Genomic DNA, 18,529 nt, shown 5'->3' with positions numbered 1-18,529 from the left:
GAGAGTAGGAAGCGCAGCACCTCCCGGGCTTTGCCTGGCACCGGGCTGACACAAACAGCACTTAGGCGGCGGCTGCCCTACCAGCCAGGCACCCTGTAGGAGAGCATTCCAGAGTGGGGCGGCTGCTCAGCTGGCCAGCTCTCCTCCTGCTGTGCTTCCTGTAGCTGGAGGATCAAAGTGGGAGTTGGGAAGCAGGGAGGGCCTCCCCCCCGGCTATGCTGAAGGCAGGCGGAAGGGAGGGCACTGCTGCCAGGGCCCATAGAAAGAGGGGGCTGTCCCTGAGCTCCACCTGTATCGCCCAGCCACTTGTCTGGACACCTTCGGACAGCTAGGAAGTTCAGAAAGGCTTTTCCCTGGGTAAGGTCATCGCCTCACTTCTTCCTCTCTGCTTTTTTCATAGCTGTGGTGTGTGGGAATTATGAAGTCCTCTCCCAATGGTTTCCGGCAGCAGGACCAGGTGACCCCCCCCAATCTGGCAACACAGGAGAGCCCAAAGAACCTCCCGAATGCCAAGGCCGGGTCTTATGGAGTCACCATCCGGGTCCAAGGGATCGATGGCCATCCCTACCTCGTGCTCAACAACACTGAGGGATGCTTGTCAGCAAATCGCTTGGGGTCTGAAAATGGCCAGCAGGTTGCAGCTGATCAGCCAGCGCCAGATTCTGCTTTTCCTGCCATTGGACGAGTCAAGAAGAGCCAGGAAGGAAGGCCCATCGGCGGGCTTTGGGATAATGCACCATCCTGCTGGATTAAAAGCCTGAAGCAGGCCAGCAGGGAGGAGGGGAAGAAAACAGTCTCACCTTTCAAAGGTGAGATTTCCCAGGCCTCCAATTTGCTGAACTTCCAGAAATATCCAGAGCTGCTTCAACCCTATAATCCTGCAAACAGCATCTTGAATCCGAAAGACTTTCAGCCTCGCCTGCTTGGCAAATCCCAGTCTCTTGAGGATGAAGGGAAATTGGGTTCCAGGCCATGGAACTCATCTTTGAAGGTAGCACTAGATGACTCAGCCCCCCAGTTTGCAGAACTGGCTAAATCAAAAGTGAAAACAGTAGACTTGGCCAAGCCCGACCAGAACCAGCAGCAGCTGGAAAGCTCCGGGGTTGCCGACCGTCCTGGCGGAAGGCCCGAACCACTCTCTCCTGGGGCTGGATCTTCACCTGCTGCGAGTTCCTCTGCCTGCTCAGGTCCTAGGAGGTGCAGACCGGACCTCCTGCCTTTCCGCCAGCTGGACTCAGCAGGAGCAGCCCTGAATGGCTCCCAGAAATCTACATCTTCATCCACTACTCCAACTTCTGCTGTCTCCACATCCAGATTTTTCCTAGATGACCAAGAATACGCCATTTATGCCGACCATGTCAACCGGCATGAAAACCGGCGTTATATCCCATTTTTGCCTGGAACTGGCCGTGATATTGATACTGGCTCCATTCCTACAGTTGAAGAGCTGATTGAAAAATTTGACAGGAAAGTTTGTCCCCAAAGAAGGGGAAGATTAGGGTTCAGGACTCGAACTCTTCCAGAGAATCATAGGCGATCCAAGAGTGTAGACAGCGCCCTGTCTCATGGACCGCATTCTGATTGCATCGATGACTTCACCAAAACCTTGGGAAGATCGTCCGAGCATTTGGTCCAATCCTCCCAAGTTTGTCTGCAGAAGCCGCTGTCTCCAGAGAAGAAGGCAGCCTCTCTTGGGGATCAGATGGCCCCTTGGGCAGCAGGCAAGCTCCAAACAACCCCAGGAATGAGAGATTCTCCCAGTAGCCACTTTAGTTCCTTGCAGCATCTTAAACGTGATCAAATGGACCCAGAGAGTTTGCCTTCTAAGTCTTCCACTCTTCCAAGGCAGTGTAAAAAAAGAGACCATAAAACTCCGGCCTCCACTCTCTTGTTACCAAACAGCACTGTGAGTCAGAATCACTCGATGGAAACTTTTGCTTCTGGTTCGAAAAATGCTCAGGTAACTTGGGGTGATGGATGGCTGCTTCAGTGTGAACTGGTCAGAGGCCGTTCAGCTTCCATGGCGCAGTGTTGGCCAGAGGGACAGAAGGGGCAGTGATGCCTGGGGAAGGGAGGCTGCTGGGTGGACAAATGGGCAGAGTTGAGCGGAATGACTTCTGGTTTCAAGGCAGAGGGATTGGCAGCTAGCGGGTATTGGAATGAACAGCTCTGGGTAGTTTGCATCACAAAGCCACTTTGCAATTAAAAAAAAATAGATCGTTTTTATTCCCTGTCTTCACACGCAGCATTCTCTCCACCGCCTGGCCTGTTTTCTCAGAAATAACTAGAAATGGGAGGTGGTCTCATTCGGGCTTTTGCCTCAAAGGGTGCCATGTTGCTTCCCGCATCCAAGGGTTGGTATCCAGGCCTCTCTGCAACTCTTCAGAGCTGCTCACAGCAGCTCCTCAGCTGAAGGGTAGCACAACCTGTGTCAGCCCAATTGGAAATGAGAATCTTTCCTTCTAAGGCATCCGTTTCATCCTGAGTTTTGTGTTTCAGGTGACACCTGACCTGCTCAAGGGTCAGCAGGAACTTGCACAGCAAAGCAATGAAGAGACAGCCAAGCAGATTCTCTACAACTATCTCAAGGAAGGGTCAGTGGGCTTGCATAAGGCCCTGCTTTTGGCATGGTATTTAGCACCTAGTCTTGCTTGGGCCCTGCACCACTTGGTTTCCCTAAGGTGAAGGTCCACGCTGATTAATTTGTACAAGGACTCCCTGCAGCCAATGCCTTTCTACAAGCAGGTAGACCCTGCAGGCAGCTGGAGGATCCAGGGTTTTTGGCTTTCTGACCATTTGAGCAAACTCTGGATCTTTTTTCACGTTTTAGTACCAGCGAAAACGAGGATGCAACCAAGAGGAAAGTCAACTTGGTATTTGAGAAAATCCAGACACTGAAGTCCAGAGCAGCTGGGAGTCCTCAGGTGACTGACACCAAGGAAAGAGCCTCCTGTCTCCCATGGCTGCCTGTTCTGGGAGGGGGAGAGGCAGGAGGGCAGCCCTCGCCCACAGCTCAGTACAGAGGCTGCTGGTGAAGCGTCTTTGTCATCGTGTGGACAGGATTGTTTTTTGCAAGCAGTGCTGCCAGTAGGCTCTTCCCCCTCCCCTCAAGCAACAAATGTGTCTTGTGGCTTCTCACACACAACTCACTTTTGCTGCTCTTCTGCCTTTTGCTGCTTTCTTTTGAAAAGTCCCCCAAGGTCCCTCCTGAAGGCCTTATGAGGCAGCTTTCATTGCCTCGTGGGGAGTTGAGATGTTTAGAACAAATGAATCTTGTTTAACTGCAGACATCTGATGCTTCAGTGGAAGTCAACATGTTAGTGGGAGAGAAAAAACGGTTGACAAAGGAGGTTTCTGAGCTACAGAGGAAGCTGGACTTGGAATTCAAGGTAGCCCCCCCCCCACTTCGTGTCGGTCACTAATCCTGCACACAAGAACAGAGAATGTGGGTTTTTAAGAATGGCTCAGCCACACAGGTATTGGAGAACAGTTCGTCTTCCAGCCTTAGGAGACCTGCTGGCTGTTAGAGCAGGCTGAGTTGGGGCAGTCATCAGATCCAGGCCCATTCCATGCTGAAGATGGGCTGTGTTCCTTGCCCCAAACACCCCCTAGTCTTTGCTTCCCCCTGGAGCCTTCAGAAGGAACAAAGGGAGATCCCTTGCACAGATACATGGCCCATTTGCCATTTCCCAGAAATACTGGAGTCTTTAGAAAAGTGCAAGGAGACTTAATAGATTCTTTTTATTTTTTCCAAAATTTGCTATTTTAGAATCAGCAGAACTTCAAAGCTGAAAGGCAGACAATGGAAGCAGAGCTTCAGAAGCTTCGGCAACAGCTTAAAGAAAATATGGAGGAGAAAGAAACTTTCAGGAGGCAGCTGAAGGAAAGTGAGAAAGACCTTAGAGAAAACCTGGAGGAGTGAGTTTTGCTATGAGTGTTGATTATAATAGTAAAGTCTAATGCAAACTAAATAGAAAGAAAGAGAAAGAAAAAAGAATATTGTTCTTTCTACAACAATATTTGAATGAGCTAAAGCAGTGGCTCTCAACCTTTTGGGCACCAGGGACCAGTTTCGTGGAGAGAGGTTTTTCCATGACCTGGAAGGGGACGTGGCTTCATGGGCTGTTTGCATCCCGCAGAGGGGGCTTCACTTGTTTGTGCAGACCGGTTTCTGGCATGTCGCGGACAGGGTGGTGGTCCACAGACCATGGGTTGGGGACCCCTGGATTAAAGATTATACAAGTAAAAGGAAGGAATATAAAGATGGTTTATTTGATCAAGGTTAAAATAAGATACGTTGCTATTTCTGGCAGCCCTTTATGAGACTTCTGCTGACACCAGAAGTGAAAAGATGATGATTTATGGATTTGTCCCTGGAGACGGGACCAGATATGGGATGAAGAGATAAATGTTTGTAATCTTGGAGGGGTCTGAGAGTCACTAAATTTGTTTCTACTTGTGATAAAAGTTATTTATTTATATATATATTTTTCTTTATTTATTATATTTGAATTTTTTCTTTCTTCTCTCTTGTCTTTTATTCTGTACTATTTATTCTTTCTTTCCACCCATTTGCTTCACTTGTAATTTCCCTTTTGCCCCTTTGGCTGCTGCAAACTCTTTCCACCAAAGTGTGCCTTCCTGAAGCTTTTGAGGGCTTTTTATGACTGACATGGATTCCAGCTGGCAGACCAAAGAAGGCATATCAAAAATGTTTCTTTTCTTCCTCCCTTTGAGGCTTTTCCAAGTGAAAATGGAACGGGAGCAGCATCAGAGAGAGATCCGAGACTTGCAGGATCAGCTTTCCGAGATGCACGATGAACTGGACACTGCGAAGCGCATGGAGGACAGTGCGAAGGATCTACTCGTAGAGGTGAGACCCTTTTCCTGCCTGAAGGGACCCTGAGCTGGAGCAGGAAAACGTGGCAGGCAGGAGGGCAGGAATTTGGAGCCCGGCCACAACTTTCTGAACAGGGCCCCCCTTTCTCCTCCTCCTCCTCCTCCTCCTCCGTTGCTGGGTTCAGGAACTGATGCAAGTGAAGCAGGAGCTGCAGGAGCTGCAGGAGCTGCAGGAGCTCAGAGACCAACAAGAAGAGGCCCTGAAGAGACGCGAGCGGGAGCTGACGGCCTTGAAGGGCGTCTTGAAGGAAGAGATGGCTAACCAGGATCGAGAGATGGGCCACCTCAAGGAGCAGCACATCCGGGAGCTCCAGAGCTTGGGAGAGAGTCTGGCCAAAGCTACAGAGGTCAGTGAGATGCCCAGAAGAGCCCATGGCTTTCCCAGCTCAGTCCTACTGCCCCCCAGCCCTCCCCCAGGCCATGCCCTCCGCCTGAACCTTCTCCCTCGCCCGGCAGGAGAGATGCCAGGGACAGCCCAAGGCAGCGGCTTTCCTTCTCCTGCAAGAACCAACTATTTTGTGCTCTAGTTATTATTGCCACAATCTCAGCCCTGGCACCAGGAGGGCTCCGCGTGAGGGTTGGGCACTGGAAATAAAAGCAGGGCTTTTAATCACTTGCTTTTTTTACTCTCCTATCCATTTTTTGCTTGTTTGGAAGACAGATTTTTCCCCATTTTCCAAACAGTCCTTGAGACAATCTGTTAATTGTCTTTAATTGGGTAAGTTATGCTTTAAAATCCTCACTCTGAACGGTCTAAGCTGCTCTTTTGGATTCACTCCGTTGTATGTACGCTGCACTTTATTTCGGCCAGCCAAAAATGTAGTGGTGGTCCTGCCACTGTCTGGGTTCCTACTGTCCAGCAGGTTTGGTCAGCAGGGTGCCCATTTGGGAATCCTTCTTAGGATGCCCTTCTTCCTTTCTCCTTGTTCTGCCCCCACAGTAAAAGCAAAAACAGTGACCCCCGCAGTCTTGGGGACCAGGCAGGGAAGGGAGTCAGGCCAGCCCACCAGACAGAGCCCCCTCACCTCCCCTCATCTGGGGCCTTCTTGCAGACCTCTTGGCGAGGGTTGGGTGGCAGGGGACTGGGCAGAAAAATGTTCTGGTGCCTGGTTTCTGATGGACTTGACCTGTGCCCCCCCCAGGTCTGTTGCATTTTGCTCTGGTTCTGGGCTGCCCAGGATGGCTTTCCCGTGTTGCCGGAGGCTGGGCATGAGAGGCCTCTCCGGGTCAAGGTCAGATGCCGGGAGACCATGGGGGAGAGAATTTGCCTGGCCCTCATTGGGAATGGCAACTAATGTGTGTCCGATTGCCTACCTTGATTGTGCAAGGCTGGTTTGCCCTCCTCCCTTTTACAACTCTGTCTTGGGGTGCTGTTGTTTTCCAGGGCCACCAGTCACTTGGTTGGGTGTCAGAGGCTTGGACATCTCGGCTCTTCTGGCCAGCGTGCAAAGCTCAATTACCCTCTCCTGGCACTAGGTCTCTTTGTGGTGCTGCCTTGAGTAGGAAGAGGGGACAGAAATTGAACTCTCTTAAAGAGTTTCATTATGAGGAGGGAGCAGCTGGCCAACCTGGGCATGCCTGAATGGTACTTTTCAGGGAGAAAATTAAAAGGTGGCTTAAAGGTGATGGCGGCTGCAATTGATGATTAGCTGTAGCTCATTAACCATGTGGGGCCGGAGGTGGGTTTGCCTTGTGAGGAAGAAGGGGCTGAAGCAGCTGAGCTCTGCTCCTGGCCCATCTGGCCACCTGAGAGCCAGGACAAGAGGAGGAGGTCTTTCCCTGGGGGATTGACCACCAGCCTTGCCCGGTCTCCTAGGTGCCTCTTTTCCACCTGGACACTGAAGGAGCCTGACTTCTGAGCAGGGCCCTCTGTCTCTCCCGTGTGGTGCTCTTTCTTCCATTCTTTATTTAAATGTTCACAACTGGTTTTTCCAGTGAAAAGCACAGGAGCCATGCCCTAATCTAGAATGCCAAAGGAAATAACAATGCAAAAACAGGCATCAAGGTATAAACATAGAAGCAGGTTAAAAAACATCAGGATTAAGCAATGCAGGAGGTACCTCTAAGACCAGCAAAGTGCTTGGAAATTTTTTCTCTAGATTTTTCCAACATTTGAAGTTTGAAAGGGGGCAGATGCCATGACCTGGTCACTTGCTGAAGTCGCTTCACAGCCCAGTTGGAGGTCTGTTCAGTAACAAGACCTGCCAGCTCCATAGGGCCAAGACTGTGGCACTGAACCAGGGCACTGTCACTGTCTCTTTCCTGTTAATGGGCAGCAGAGTTTTGCCCAACTCACTCTTCTCCTTCTGGATGGCTTTGGGCGGGGATTCACCCCTAAGCTTCCCCAAATTTCGGCCTCAGCCAGACCTCCTGCTCCCTGACGTTGGAGATGTCCCCAACTCCAGAGCAGCAGAAGCGGTGGCCGACGTCGTGAAGGAGCACAAGGTGCCACCCCCTCCCCCCAAAATGAGCCCAGTCTAAGGCTGAGGCGGCCATTCCTCCTCATTACACAACCTTGCACGGAATTATTCTGAGGCACAACTGACATCCAAGGCCAGTTGGACTGGCTCTTGAAGCACCTTGTTTGCATTTTCTGGGTTCTTGATATTCTCTGAGCATATCTGGCTCTGTGAATAGGTGATTCTGGCCTTGGTTTCTAGGAATCTCGCCCAGCCAGTTCGGTGGCTCTGATGCAGGCTGTGTGTTGACAAGACTAATCACAGTTTAACCCTTGGAAGAGTCACTGTGAATTGCATTGCCGTGAGCGAGATGAATGCAAATAAACACAGAAATCAGCTGGGTTCTGCTCTGCCTTTTAATGTGCTCAGGACATCCTGGACCAGGCGCATTGGTGCCCTCGGCTAATCTGGCCAGTGCTGCTTCCTGGGGTTTGGGAAACCGTGTCCTGCTCTACTTTAGCATTGAGAGCTGCAGTCCTTAATAACAGGTGAAAAGTGCCGTATCATTTGTTAATGAATTCTGGGTCTACATTCTCTCATTTTCAGTGAGCACTTTATGGCTAGCCAGAAAAAGGGTTGCTCCTGTTTAGCTTTATTGCACTGTTCCTGTGCCTGCAGACCAGATTTAAATCTTCAACCTCAGCTCATTTCCACACAAGATGCCCGTTGCATTTATCCTCTGGTCCATTTTGGCTGTAATGCTTAGCAACCTAGAAAGCTGGACCATATCTTGACCTGCAACCCTATGTCTGCACCTCCTCCGGGAGAAGCATCCTTGCTATTTATTCTAACTACCTGGTAGTGAACGCCCCACCTGGCTGATTTCTTCCTCTTTGCTGAAGATGGCTCAAGGAAGTCATTCCAGAGGTAACAAGAACAGTGGAAGCTCTGCTTCTAATTTTGCCTGATTCAAGCAAGGAGGAAATCAAATGGAGACCCCCTCCCCCCCCCCACCAGCCTACATCTCAGGGGAGGGTCAGCTGTCTCAGCATTGCATCTTTCTGATTTGAGTAACGGGTTGTCTTCCTAGAAAATTGGCACCCTGTCAGGTGCAAAGGCTGAAGCTGAGAAGGAGCAAAGGAGCCAAGAAGACCGCATGGCTGGGATGGCTGAGCAAAACAGGCAGCTGAGGAAAACCCTGGGGCAGCTGGAGAAGAAGCAGCAAGGGCTGGAGCTGGAGCTGGAGGATTTGAATGGAGGCAAGGAGGAAGCCAAGGAAAGGCTGAGGAGATGCATGGTGAGTCTCAGGGTGTGAAGCAAGCAGAGGAGGAGGAGGAGGAGGAGGAGGGCAAACTCCTTGGCTTGGGTGTCATTTTCTTTATTGCATCACTATTAGCCCAACTACTATTGAGGTTCACTCAAAAACTGTAGGAGCAGGAGGTGTAATTGGAAGAAGACGAAGCTGCCATCTCCTCCCAGATGTCTAGCTGTCAGAGAGACCATTCCTGAAAGGGACCGTCCAGGGCACCCTTGGGTGTCTTCTGGCATTCGCTGTGGGCCTTGGAGGAGGGCCTGGAGGGGGGCTCATCTGGGTGGCTTCAGCCTGACAGGTCTTAACCTTCTGCCCACTTGGTTGTAAATCCTGGCCTGTGACTGGGGCTCAAAGGGCCAGAGAATTTGAAGCCTTCAAATCCAGGTTCCCGAGGTGGGGTGGGGTGGGGTGCAGGCAGCAGCTGCTCTGGTTTATTCAAACAGCCGAGTCAGAGTTTTTGTTTTATTGTGACACTGTTTTTATTGTTTTGTTATTGTTTAATATATTGGTTTTATTGTTACTGTGAACTGCCCAGATTTGCTTAATATCTGCAGACAAATGAATCTTTTGAATCAGTCAATCTTTCACCCTGGCAGAGAGAGATGCAGTCTTTGGTCCACGCCAAGGAGGAAGCCCACCAGCTGGCCTCAGCCAAGGTGTCTTTGGAAGCCCAGCTGGAGGATGCCCAGGTGAGAAGGAGGGTTTAAAGGGGAGGTGAAAAATGGCCTCCCAGAAAGGCTTTGTAGTCTTGTATGGAGCAGAGAGTATTAAAAAGTAGCAGCTGTGTGCCATACCATCTCGGTAGCTTTTAATGCCTGGCAGTTTTCTAAATTGTTGTTGTTGCTGGGTCTGTATGCTAATGTTCTCTCAAAGGGGCTTGTTCCTGAGTCTGTTTGTCTTGAGGACTAATCAAGAGCATTAGCCTCTTTCTCTTAATTGCTGTCAAATTGTAGGGTGCAGCAGAGGCCAAGAGGCTCGCCTGTGCTTTCCCCACTTCCTTGTGCCTTGGCCACCTGGTTCCTGTGCTGGTTGGAGCCACAGTAGGCAACATAAGTGTATTCCGCTTTCTGGCCACCCTTCCTGGTGCCTTTGCCTTCCTCCTGCTAGCAAATTTTAGGTGGCTGCTGCAGAATTTGGATCTCATTTTTCATTTTAAAGATTATTTATTTTTTTTAAACTCTTCTGCATTGGGGCAATTCAGTTAATGATACATGTGGAACATCTGCACAAAGGGCCCATTTACTCATGTATTTATTTCCCACCTCTATTATTTCTACAAATAACTCGAGGCAGAGAACATATCCAACACAACTTCCTTCTCCTATTTTCTCCACAACAGCAACCCTGTGGGGTGGGTTGGCTTGAGGGGGAGGGACTGGCTCATAGTCACCCAGTTGGATTTCGTGCCTAAAGTGGGACTTGAATTCACGGTCTCTGGCCTGATGCCTCAACTACTAGGCCGCACTGGCTCTGCAGGTAGCCTGAAGGGGCTTCACCCTGTCCTGGGGATGAACTGAAGGCACCGGTGGGAACAGAGCAGAAAAGAGGCAGCCAGGACAGAGTTGTGCCCTGGTTATGTGGGGGAAGCCTGAGGACCCAACCTTGAACCTGCCATTGCAGTGAGCCGGTGATGGTGCTCTGCCCCTGGCCCCTCAATTTCTCTGGGGCCTCAGCCCACACAGCCACATCTCCCTCCCTCCCTCCCTCCCTCCGCAGAAGAATCTCAGTCGGCTGAGCCAGGAGCAGCAGCAGCTGATGGGTTGCCTGGAAGTCGAAGCTTTCCAAAAAGATCAGCTACAGAAGACAAAACGCGAACTGGAGAATGAGCGGCAGCAGCTGGACAGAACTGTGGAAACGCTGCAGAAGGAGGTAAGCTGCCCATCTTTCCAGAGACTTTGGGCCTTCTGGGTGACACTAGAATCCCTACATTTCAACTGTCAGCCACCAAAGTTTCAGAGGAGGCTTACTCAGCATACAAACACACCTTGCAAACAGCTCTCAAGGAGGGCAGCATCTTCTGATTTTCAAATAATGGTCAGCCAGAGTCACTGCAGAAATGCCTGGAAATCCCTTACAGATATTTACAGAAAACAAATGGCGGTGTGCGCTCTCTTGCTCTTCAGGTTACGGCATTTCAGCAGCAAAAAAGCTTCCCATTGGATTCACATCCTTCCCCATCGAGGTCTGTAGAGGGGAAAGAGCAAAGCCACGATCCAAATACTGTTGTTATTTCTAATTAAGACATCAGCAAGTCTTGCTTGCCAGTTTAGCCCAACCTAGGAGAAAGAGTGTCTTCCAGTGGGGTTTGGGGCACCTGCCTTTGCCCCTCCTTGGAAATCTTTTCTCTTGAATAGATGGTGGAAATCATTAAAGTGTCCCAGGAATCAACCCAGCAGCTCCAGAAGCAGCTTGATGAGTACAAGGAGAAGAACCAGCAGCAGCTGGTAGATTCACAGCAGCAGCTGAAGGACAAAACCCTGGAGCTAGAAAAGGCCTACCAGGCAATCCTCAAAATGCAAGAGCAGGTACTGACCGCTGACCTCCTCCTATTTGTAAACCTTCCTGCCTGCCTGCAATCAAACATCAATTGTATCATGTAACCAAAAGCATCAATTAAACTCCACCTAAACTAGAAATTACTGAAACAAAACAGCCCAGCAGAAACTAGTTGTAGATAAAATAGATCGGTTCCCTTGATAAATAGCTAACAATACCCAAAGTGAGGCTGAATCCCAGTTGTGTTGTTAACATCAGCAAGCATTCCTCACTCCCCTTGTCCTCCTTTAGGGGACACCCTTGGCCTTTACAAGACTCAGGGTACCAGCAAAAACCATGCCAGGACCTGTAAGCCTTGCTGAAGGTCAGCCCAGCTGGTGCTTGTGAATAGTCCAGAGTCAGGCCAAGGGGAGGCCTTTGTGTCTGCCTGAGTTGTAACACTCCCAGTACTGCGGACAAGCAAAGCAAGCTGGAAAAAGCATGGAACAAGCAAATAGGAGTTATAGGCTGGCTGTTAAAATAAACAGACAGCTGTTAAGAAATGTCAGTTGAAGATGGAAACATCAGGAAGCAGATTATACAAAGCAAATAAAGTTGCCATTTCTTCCGAAGCTTTGTCTTCCCTTGAGCCATCAGCTGGGTGAGGGGCCAAGGAAGCCCAGGGCCCTTTGTCCTGCCTCTGGCATCCCTTCTGGCGGCCTTGTGTTGCACTGCTGTCCCCTTGTGGCTGGAAAAAGACCGCACGTGCTCTCTGAAAGTTCAGTGCTCACAAGTGAACTTGCACTCTGAGGAATGGGCTGACCAGCTGGACGAGACCCCTGGGCCACATGGCCCAGTGGTCTGTCCTCAGGATGGCCACCAACTGCCCACGGAAGACCCCCAGTCTCCCAGCTGTTGCCTTGTGGAGGCAGCCATGTTGCCATTCCGGCTAAGAGCCCTTGATCCCCAGGACTGCCCTGGATCGGTCCAACTCATTTTTTAAACCAGCCAAGCTGGGAATCAGCACCACATCTCATGGCACATAAAGACTGGATGAAGGTGCTGCACAGTCTGCAAGCTGTTGCACACTTTCTGGAGCTCATGTGGAATGTGATCTGGACAGATCTACCCAGAAATGGGGCTGATTACCTAATGTTTCTATGGGAGATGATTGCAGAATCCCTCAAAGCCTTTCACACTGAGCGTGAGATTTCCGTTTTATCACTTGCTTCTCTTTCAGAAAATGGGTTGGGATTAAAGTTAAGATTAGGGCTAGCATACAGAATTAAATGTTGGCTTCGTGTCAAACCTGTGGACCTTCACAGACTTGAGTCTAGCTGAGATGGAAGAAATCTCTAGGATTTGGGTTTGCAAAATGCAGAATTATTTCCTTTGCCTCTGGATCTACAGTATCTGTCTACAGAACATATGGGTGAGAGGTTTATGGGAGACATTTCTTTGACTTTTAGGTACGTTTTATGGAAGATGAATTACAACGTCACAAAAAAGCCCAAAAAGAAGCCCTCACAAAGACTCAACTTCTGGAAGACACTGTGAAGAACTTGGAATATGAACTGGAAACTAAAAGCCACTTGAAAGAAGACCGGGCAAGACAGGCCAAGATACTGCAGGTAGAAATGAACCGTATTTGAGGAGGCAGATTGAGATGGAGAAATTAACCATGTTTTGCTGTGCAAAGATGAGTGTCCACTCAGTGTCCCACCTGCAAAATCCTGAAGGGCATCTGAGACAGCCTCCTCTTCTCCCTGTCTCATGCAGCATCCCTTGATCTGTGAGCCCCCCGTTTGTTCTGGGCTGCCCCTGGAGCCAGTTTCAGAGGGGGCAGGACTTCGGATAGGACACCCAGCTGGTGTGGCTGGTGGTTGCAAGGCAGACAGGTCCTCGGCAGGCCCTTATCTTGCAAGGTCCTTTAATGGAAACACGCTAAACTGTCCCCAGTGTGCTTATGGATGAAGCGTGGGGGGCTCTGAGCCAAGCAAGCCTCCCCCTCTCCATTTGCAGCTGGTGTAAAAAGGAGCCCAAGTGTTCACAATGTGCTCACCTGTGGAAGGTGTGGTTTCCCACGGCCCTTTAGGTCAGGGGCCTCTAGAGAAGCCCTCCAGAGAAGGGTGCTTGGGCTCACAGCCCTTCAGATGGGCAGGGCATCTTCCCAGGTGCTTTGAGCTGCTTTCAGGTGTGCCAGACTGGAAAGGCTCTCTGGAAAGCCCGGGGTGGGAGTGGGCTGAGCAGCTGCTCCTCTTCTCCCCCTTCTTCCATTTGGCTGGGTCACGTTTCAAGGCCTTCTTGTGTTGTGGGTGCTGCAGATGTTGAGTGGGCCAATGTTTTTCTCCTCAGGACAAAATATCCCAGCTGGAGTTGGAGCTCGAAGAAGAACGGAGCAATTCTGACATCCTGTCTGGGAGGATTGGCAGGGGCCGAGAGCAGGTAGGCCTTTGCCCAGCTCAGGTGGCAGCTGCCAGAGTGGGGAAGGAGCAGCTCTGGGAAGCAGGCTGGCCCTCCCCATTGGGCTTTGCCACCCCCCCCCCAGCAGCCAGCCCAGCTGGGTTCCTGCAGTGACCTTTGTCGCTTAAGGTGACCTCTTTCCACTGCAGCCTGTCTGACACCAGCAGGGGGCGTCTCCTCCTGGCAAGCTCTGGCAAGAGGCTTCCAAACACCACAAACCTCAGCTGACTAACCAGCTTAAATTGCTTAAATTAGGCAAAATACAGTTCCTCTTCAAGGAACTCCCCATTTCCTACACACAGGACAAAGCCTGCCTTGTCCTCGGTCCGGGCTTGGATGCAGGGATTCCTGAAGACTATTTCAGGTCTACTAAACATTCATAACAGCGGAATAGCAGCTCTGTTATTGGTCTTTATCCCTGCTGATTAAGCTGCCAGCTGGCCAGGAACAAGGCCTAGCTTTTCTCAGCGGCCTGGATGGGCTGCGTCAGGGAACAGAGCACAAGGGTTGTCATATGTCACATAACTGCAGGTGTTGCCACTGTTGCAGCCTAATTTAGATTGCCTCTCTTGCCTTTCCAAGTGCATTTTTACTGCCTGGGCTCTTAGCCTGGACTACTGGCAGGTATGATTCTTCCCTGCCCTGGCTGACAGTTCACTTACTGTGATTGTTTTTCTCTCTTCTCTTTCTCTTTCTCTTTGTTTGACTGCAGATGGAGCAAATGAGGAGTGATCTCCTTCAGGAAAGGGCAGCCAAGCAAGAGCTGGAGGGCAACAAGACCACCCTGGAAAGGCAGGTCAGGCATCAACATGATCTTTGCTCTGCTCTGGGACTGCAGCTCTCCCCCAGCCTTGCCCAGCACCCTCCGGGTCCACTGCCAGCTTTCTCCTGAGGGGCCAAAGGGGCCATCCCTTGCCATGCCCCCCAGCCCCTCTGGCTACCCAGAGTCCAGCACATTTCCCCTGCCTGCACCTAAGTGCCCGCAGACTCCCCTTCCTCTTTCAAGCCTTCCGAGCCCCTTTGGCTTTCCGGAGGACAAACCTCTTGGCGCACCAGCCGGCCATGCAGGCATCACTTAGCGATCCCTGCGAAGTCCAGAGGCTGCTTGGGCATCTGCTGCCCAGTGGAGTCAGCCGGGGTGCTGCCTCTCCTCCCTCCTGGAGTAGCAGCTTCTGCTCTGTGCTGGACTGGAAAGGCAACTCTTCTGCCCTCCGTCCATGTCCCATGCGCTAGTTATAACTTGGGGCAGGGGGTGGGGGTCCTTCTTGAATCTCCTGTTTGGGGCTGGCCAGTTTTCTGGCTCCTCAGCTGCCAGATGCCTCTGCTGATGGATTGGGGCAATTCCTCCTCCAGAACAAAGAGCTGAGAGGCCGGATCCTCCACCTGGAAGGTTCTCGCAAGCCCAGCAAGGAAGGCCTCCTGGCCCAGATGGAAACCCGCCTCCTGGAGCTGGAGGAGCAGCTGGAGAGCGAGGAGAGGTACGAGGAGGCCCCTCCCAAAGTCCCCCCCCCGGGGCTCTTCTCCAGCCCCATCGCTTTGTTCCGTGGATCATAAGTTGCCTGTGGGTCCACTTGACTCTGGGGGGCTTCTAGGATTTTTGGTGTTGCTGACCACAGACAGAAGACTGATCCTGGGGTTTCCTTGTGGCCTCCCACCCAGGAAATAGCTTAGTTAGCCACACAGAGTTCTTGGAATGGGCCAAATAAATAAAATTGTTAAATTGAAAAAATAATCAGCAGTGCTCTCCAGTGAGGCAGATCTGACGGGGAAAAGGCCATTTGGAGTGCCTTGATTTGCCCCTCCTTCTATCACAAAATCTTTCCCCGAAGCCCAGGAGAGGAGACTGCTGTGCCAAGACAGTACCGGCAATATGTTCCCCTCCCTCCACAGCACCCCCCTTCCAATCTGGCCCAACCCACTTGGCTGCAATCCGTCTAGCAGGCAGAAGAGAGCGGATGACAGTTGGGGGGAGGCCAAGATGATGAGAGCAGGGAAGCTGGGGGGGGGGTGTCTTCATCTGGTGCATGGCTTCTTGTCCCCCTCCCCTTCTCCCTGGCCTTCCTAGGGACCGAGGTCACCTCCAGTTGACCAACCGCCGACTGGAGAGGACAGTGAAGGAGCTCCTGATGCAGGTGGATGATGAGCACCTCTCCCTGACAGACCAGAAGGACCAGGTAAGCAGGGAAGCGCCCCAGGGGCTGCCCCCACATCGCCCCTTGGGGCCCCCCAAGGAGCCTCCATCCGATTCCAGGAGGTCCTCTCCTCGCTCTACAGCTCAGCCTGCGCCTGAAGGCCATGAAGCGGCAAGTGGAGGAAGCCGAGGAAGAAATAGACAGGCTGGAGAACAGCAAGAAGAAGCTTCAGAGGGATCTGGAAGACCAAGTGGACCTTAACAGCCAGCTGCAAGGACAGCTGGCCACCATCCGGCAGGACCTCAGGTGGGAAAGGGGGCCCAGCCGGCCTTGGGCAGCCTCGAGAGCTGCCGGTTTCCCTTGGGCCCCACCTCCCTCCTTTGCCGTCTTCGTCTAAAGAGGCCCGTGTTGCATTGGCAGCCAGCCTCCCCCCCCCCCCCCGAGCCCCTCAGCCACCCTTCCTGCTGCTCAGCCTGGATTCTCCCCAGACATGGACTGGTTTGCTCTTCCCAAAGGGTTCACGGATTGCTCTTAAATATCCAGAAATGGGGGCTGTGTTGCCAGATTCATCTTCTTCCATAGGAGAAAATACACCTGCCCCAAACTTGGTGTACTCTGCAGGTCCTTGAAAGACTCGGCATATTTTGGCTGCATCCACCATGGCTGTTTTATCGGCTTTGCCAATTAGATCAAAATCCACATGTGGCACAGCAGCAGCCCAGGAGGTTGCAGGCTGTTTCTCAGTGAGTAAATGTTTCCTTCCGCAGACGCCAGAAGACTTCCAGTAAGCTGCTGAGCGACTTTGACTATGAGGATGATGGCTTCAGCACCGATGGGGAGAGTCTTTTTGATGCCCCCCTGGGGTTGAAGTCCTTCAAGCACAGCGACAGCAAAGCCAAGAAGGACGCCAGCCAGCCTTAATGGCCGAGAGTCAAGGCTGCACGGAATCAAGGCACCGCCGGCTGCAGTAATCATAGCATCAGGTGACCTTGATTCCTTTTTCTGAGACAGGTCATGTTCAGATTTATTTCAGAAATAAACATTTGTGAACAAAAAGGAGCTGGCCTTCCAGTTCACAGATTCAGTACTTCAGTACTTCCAGCTCTGAGCACCTCACTGACACCAGACTGCTCCTAACCCAAGGTCTTATTTTGGAAGCTGTTTCAAACGGGAGGGAGGAAGGGTGTCACCTTGTTACTAGAGCAGAGGAAGGAATATACAAAGCAGGAGATAAGGGTGTACATATTTTTTAACCAAGAGTTTTTAGAACTCTTGCAACGTTTTTGTATAATTTCATGTTTCCATCAATAGCGCAGGAATCTATATTAAGTGTCATATCATCCATTAGCTTTAAAACCCTATTGCAGTAAACGTCATTTGTTCAGCAAACATGTTTATGGGCTGGCTGAAGGAGAGCAGCATGACCTTCGGAAGTTGAAAAAAGCAGGACATTCTACAACACCCAGAGCTGTTTCTGCTCAGAAAACCTCTTCCCCGTTCCCTGTCTCTGCTCCCTCACTCCGACTTCCAGGGATTGGATCGATGGGGAGACGGTTGACATATCCTGATCTTGCCACACTTTAGAAAAAAGACCTTTACTCTGATCTGAATTCCCTCGGCCTTGGCAGGACGTGCAACAATCACTCTGTTGGGTTTCTCTTCTCTTGCTCAAGAGCAGCTCCCTTGTCCCGAGGCCCAGCACCCCAAGGACCCTGAGCCCTGGCGGCAAGGAGCAGCCTCAGGTGCAGAGAAGCAGGGCTGAACTTGCCGTTTGGGTTCAGAGCTGAAACGGCTGCTTTGCTATTCAAGGATGGCGAGACCTGCTCCTCTGGTGGGTTATAAAGGACTCTCTGAGAAGCATATCGGAAAAGGCACTTCTGTTTTCTTGTCTTCTAGTTTTAATTGTATTACCTGTAAGCGGCATTTGGAAGAACATACCAGTATTTCCAAAAGTTTCTACTGCAATCGCATTTTTATCCTTTCACCAAATCTTTGCTCTGTTGGGACAATCTTTAATGAGGAAATAATAGTATCAGTAGCTCTGAAATTGTTCTCTTCTATAACTTCGTTAAAGTGTTCAATTCAAAACTGGTTAGCATCAAATATTTTTTTCAGAGACAGCATTGAGGATATTAAATTCCAGCATAAAAGTAAATCCTGGAAGCTGCATAACCCACAATGAGCCTCGCAACGGGAGAATGCAGTCACGTGAAAAAAATAACACTCCTGAAAAGCTTTGGCATCTGGACCTTGTGGGTTCGTGAGTGAAACCTTAAGGAGGACCTGGTTTGCTCCAGAAGATTCTTTGGGCTTTAGATCCGATTAACTCCATTGGCAACACCAAGAATTGCCTTCACCTCCACCCACAAATTCCAAGTGCCACATAGTGGGAGCAGAAACCATAGATCAGCGGTTGGGGTCGATCTGGCATTTGGGGTCGATCGACCATTTCACGGGGGTCGCCAAGCAAGGCTGTCCGCCATTTTTTTTTGTCCGCCATTTTTTTCCCCCTTTTCCGGCGGGTGCCTTACCTCCCTTGGGCTGGGCCAGCTGGTGGTCGGCCTGCTCCGTCTCTGCCACTTGCCAGCTACGCCTCGGCCGGCGCAGGGGGCAGAACCACGCATGTGCGGCGCTCCCGGGCAGGGAAAGTCCTCGACTTACGACTGGTTGGGTAGTCCTCGACTTACGACTGGCTTAGTCCTCGACTTACGACCGGCTTAGTCCTCAACTTACGACCGGTTGGGGGTCGCGGCATTAAAAAGGTTGAGAACCACTGCCATAGATGAAGAAAATGGGAGGAGAGAAACCCAGGATTTTGATTTGGGCTTTGGGAGTCCCTCTGCACGGAG

At 51.0% G+C, this 18,529-nt stretch overlaps 1 protein-coding gene across 1 annotated transcript; it reads left to right on the top strand.

Moving 5' to 3' along the window:
• Window positions 1-418: 418 nt before the first annotated feature.
• On the top strand, window positions 419-17,727 carry CGNL1 (cingulin like 1). The gene is made up of 18 exons (XM_029283152.1): window positions 419-1,960; window positions 2,500-2,594; window positions 2,831-2,952; window positions 3,304-3,389; window positions 3,770-3,918; window positions 4,738-4,873; window positions 5,025-5,246; window positions 8,389-8,595; window positions 9,207-9,299; window positions 10,327-10,479; window positions 10,965-11,135; window positions 12,555-12,716; window positions 13,441-13,530; window positions 14,261-14,344; window positions 14,902-15,026; window positions 15,614-15,722; window positions 15,823-15,986; window positions 16,448-17,727. The coding sequence occupies exons 1-18, from the start codon at window positions 419-421 to the stop codon at window positions 16,599-16,601; spliced, it is 3,864 nt and encodes a 1,287-aa protein (XP_029138985.1). The 3' UTR covers window positions 16,602-17,727.
• The last annotated feature ends 802 nt before the right edge of the window (window positions 17,728-18,529 follow it).

Source organism: Protobothrops mucrosquamatus, unplaced genomic scaffold (assembly GCF_001527695.2).
Source record: "Protobothrops mucrosquamatus isolate PMUCROS unplaced genomic scaffold, P.Mucros_1.0 scaffold27, whole genome shotgun sequence".
Taxonomy (NCBI): Eukaryota; Metazoa; Chordata; class Lepidosauria; order Squamata; family Viperidae; genus Protobothrops; species Protobothrops mucrosquamatus.
Note: the sequence above shows the minus strand (reverse complement) of the source record. Positions and strands in the feature narration are given on the sequence as shown.

Coding starts and splice junctions, on each gene's coding strand:
- CGNL1 (XM_029283152.1), top strand. CDS start 419: ATGAAGTCCTCTCCCAATGGTTTCCGGCAGCAGGACCAGGTGACCCCC. Junction 2,953..3,303: donor CACCAAGGAAAGAGCCTCCT/GTCTCCCATGGC, acceptor CTGATGCTTCAG/TGGAAGTCAACATGTTAGTG. Junction 13,531..14,260: donor TTGGCAGGGGCCGAGAGCAG/GTAGGCCTTTGC, acceptor GTTTGACTGCAG/ATGGAGCAAATGAGGAGTGA.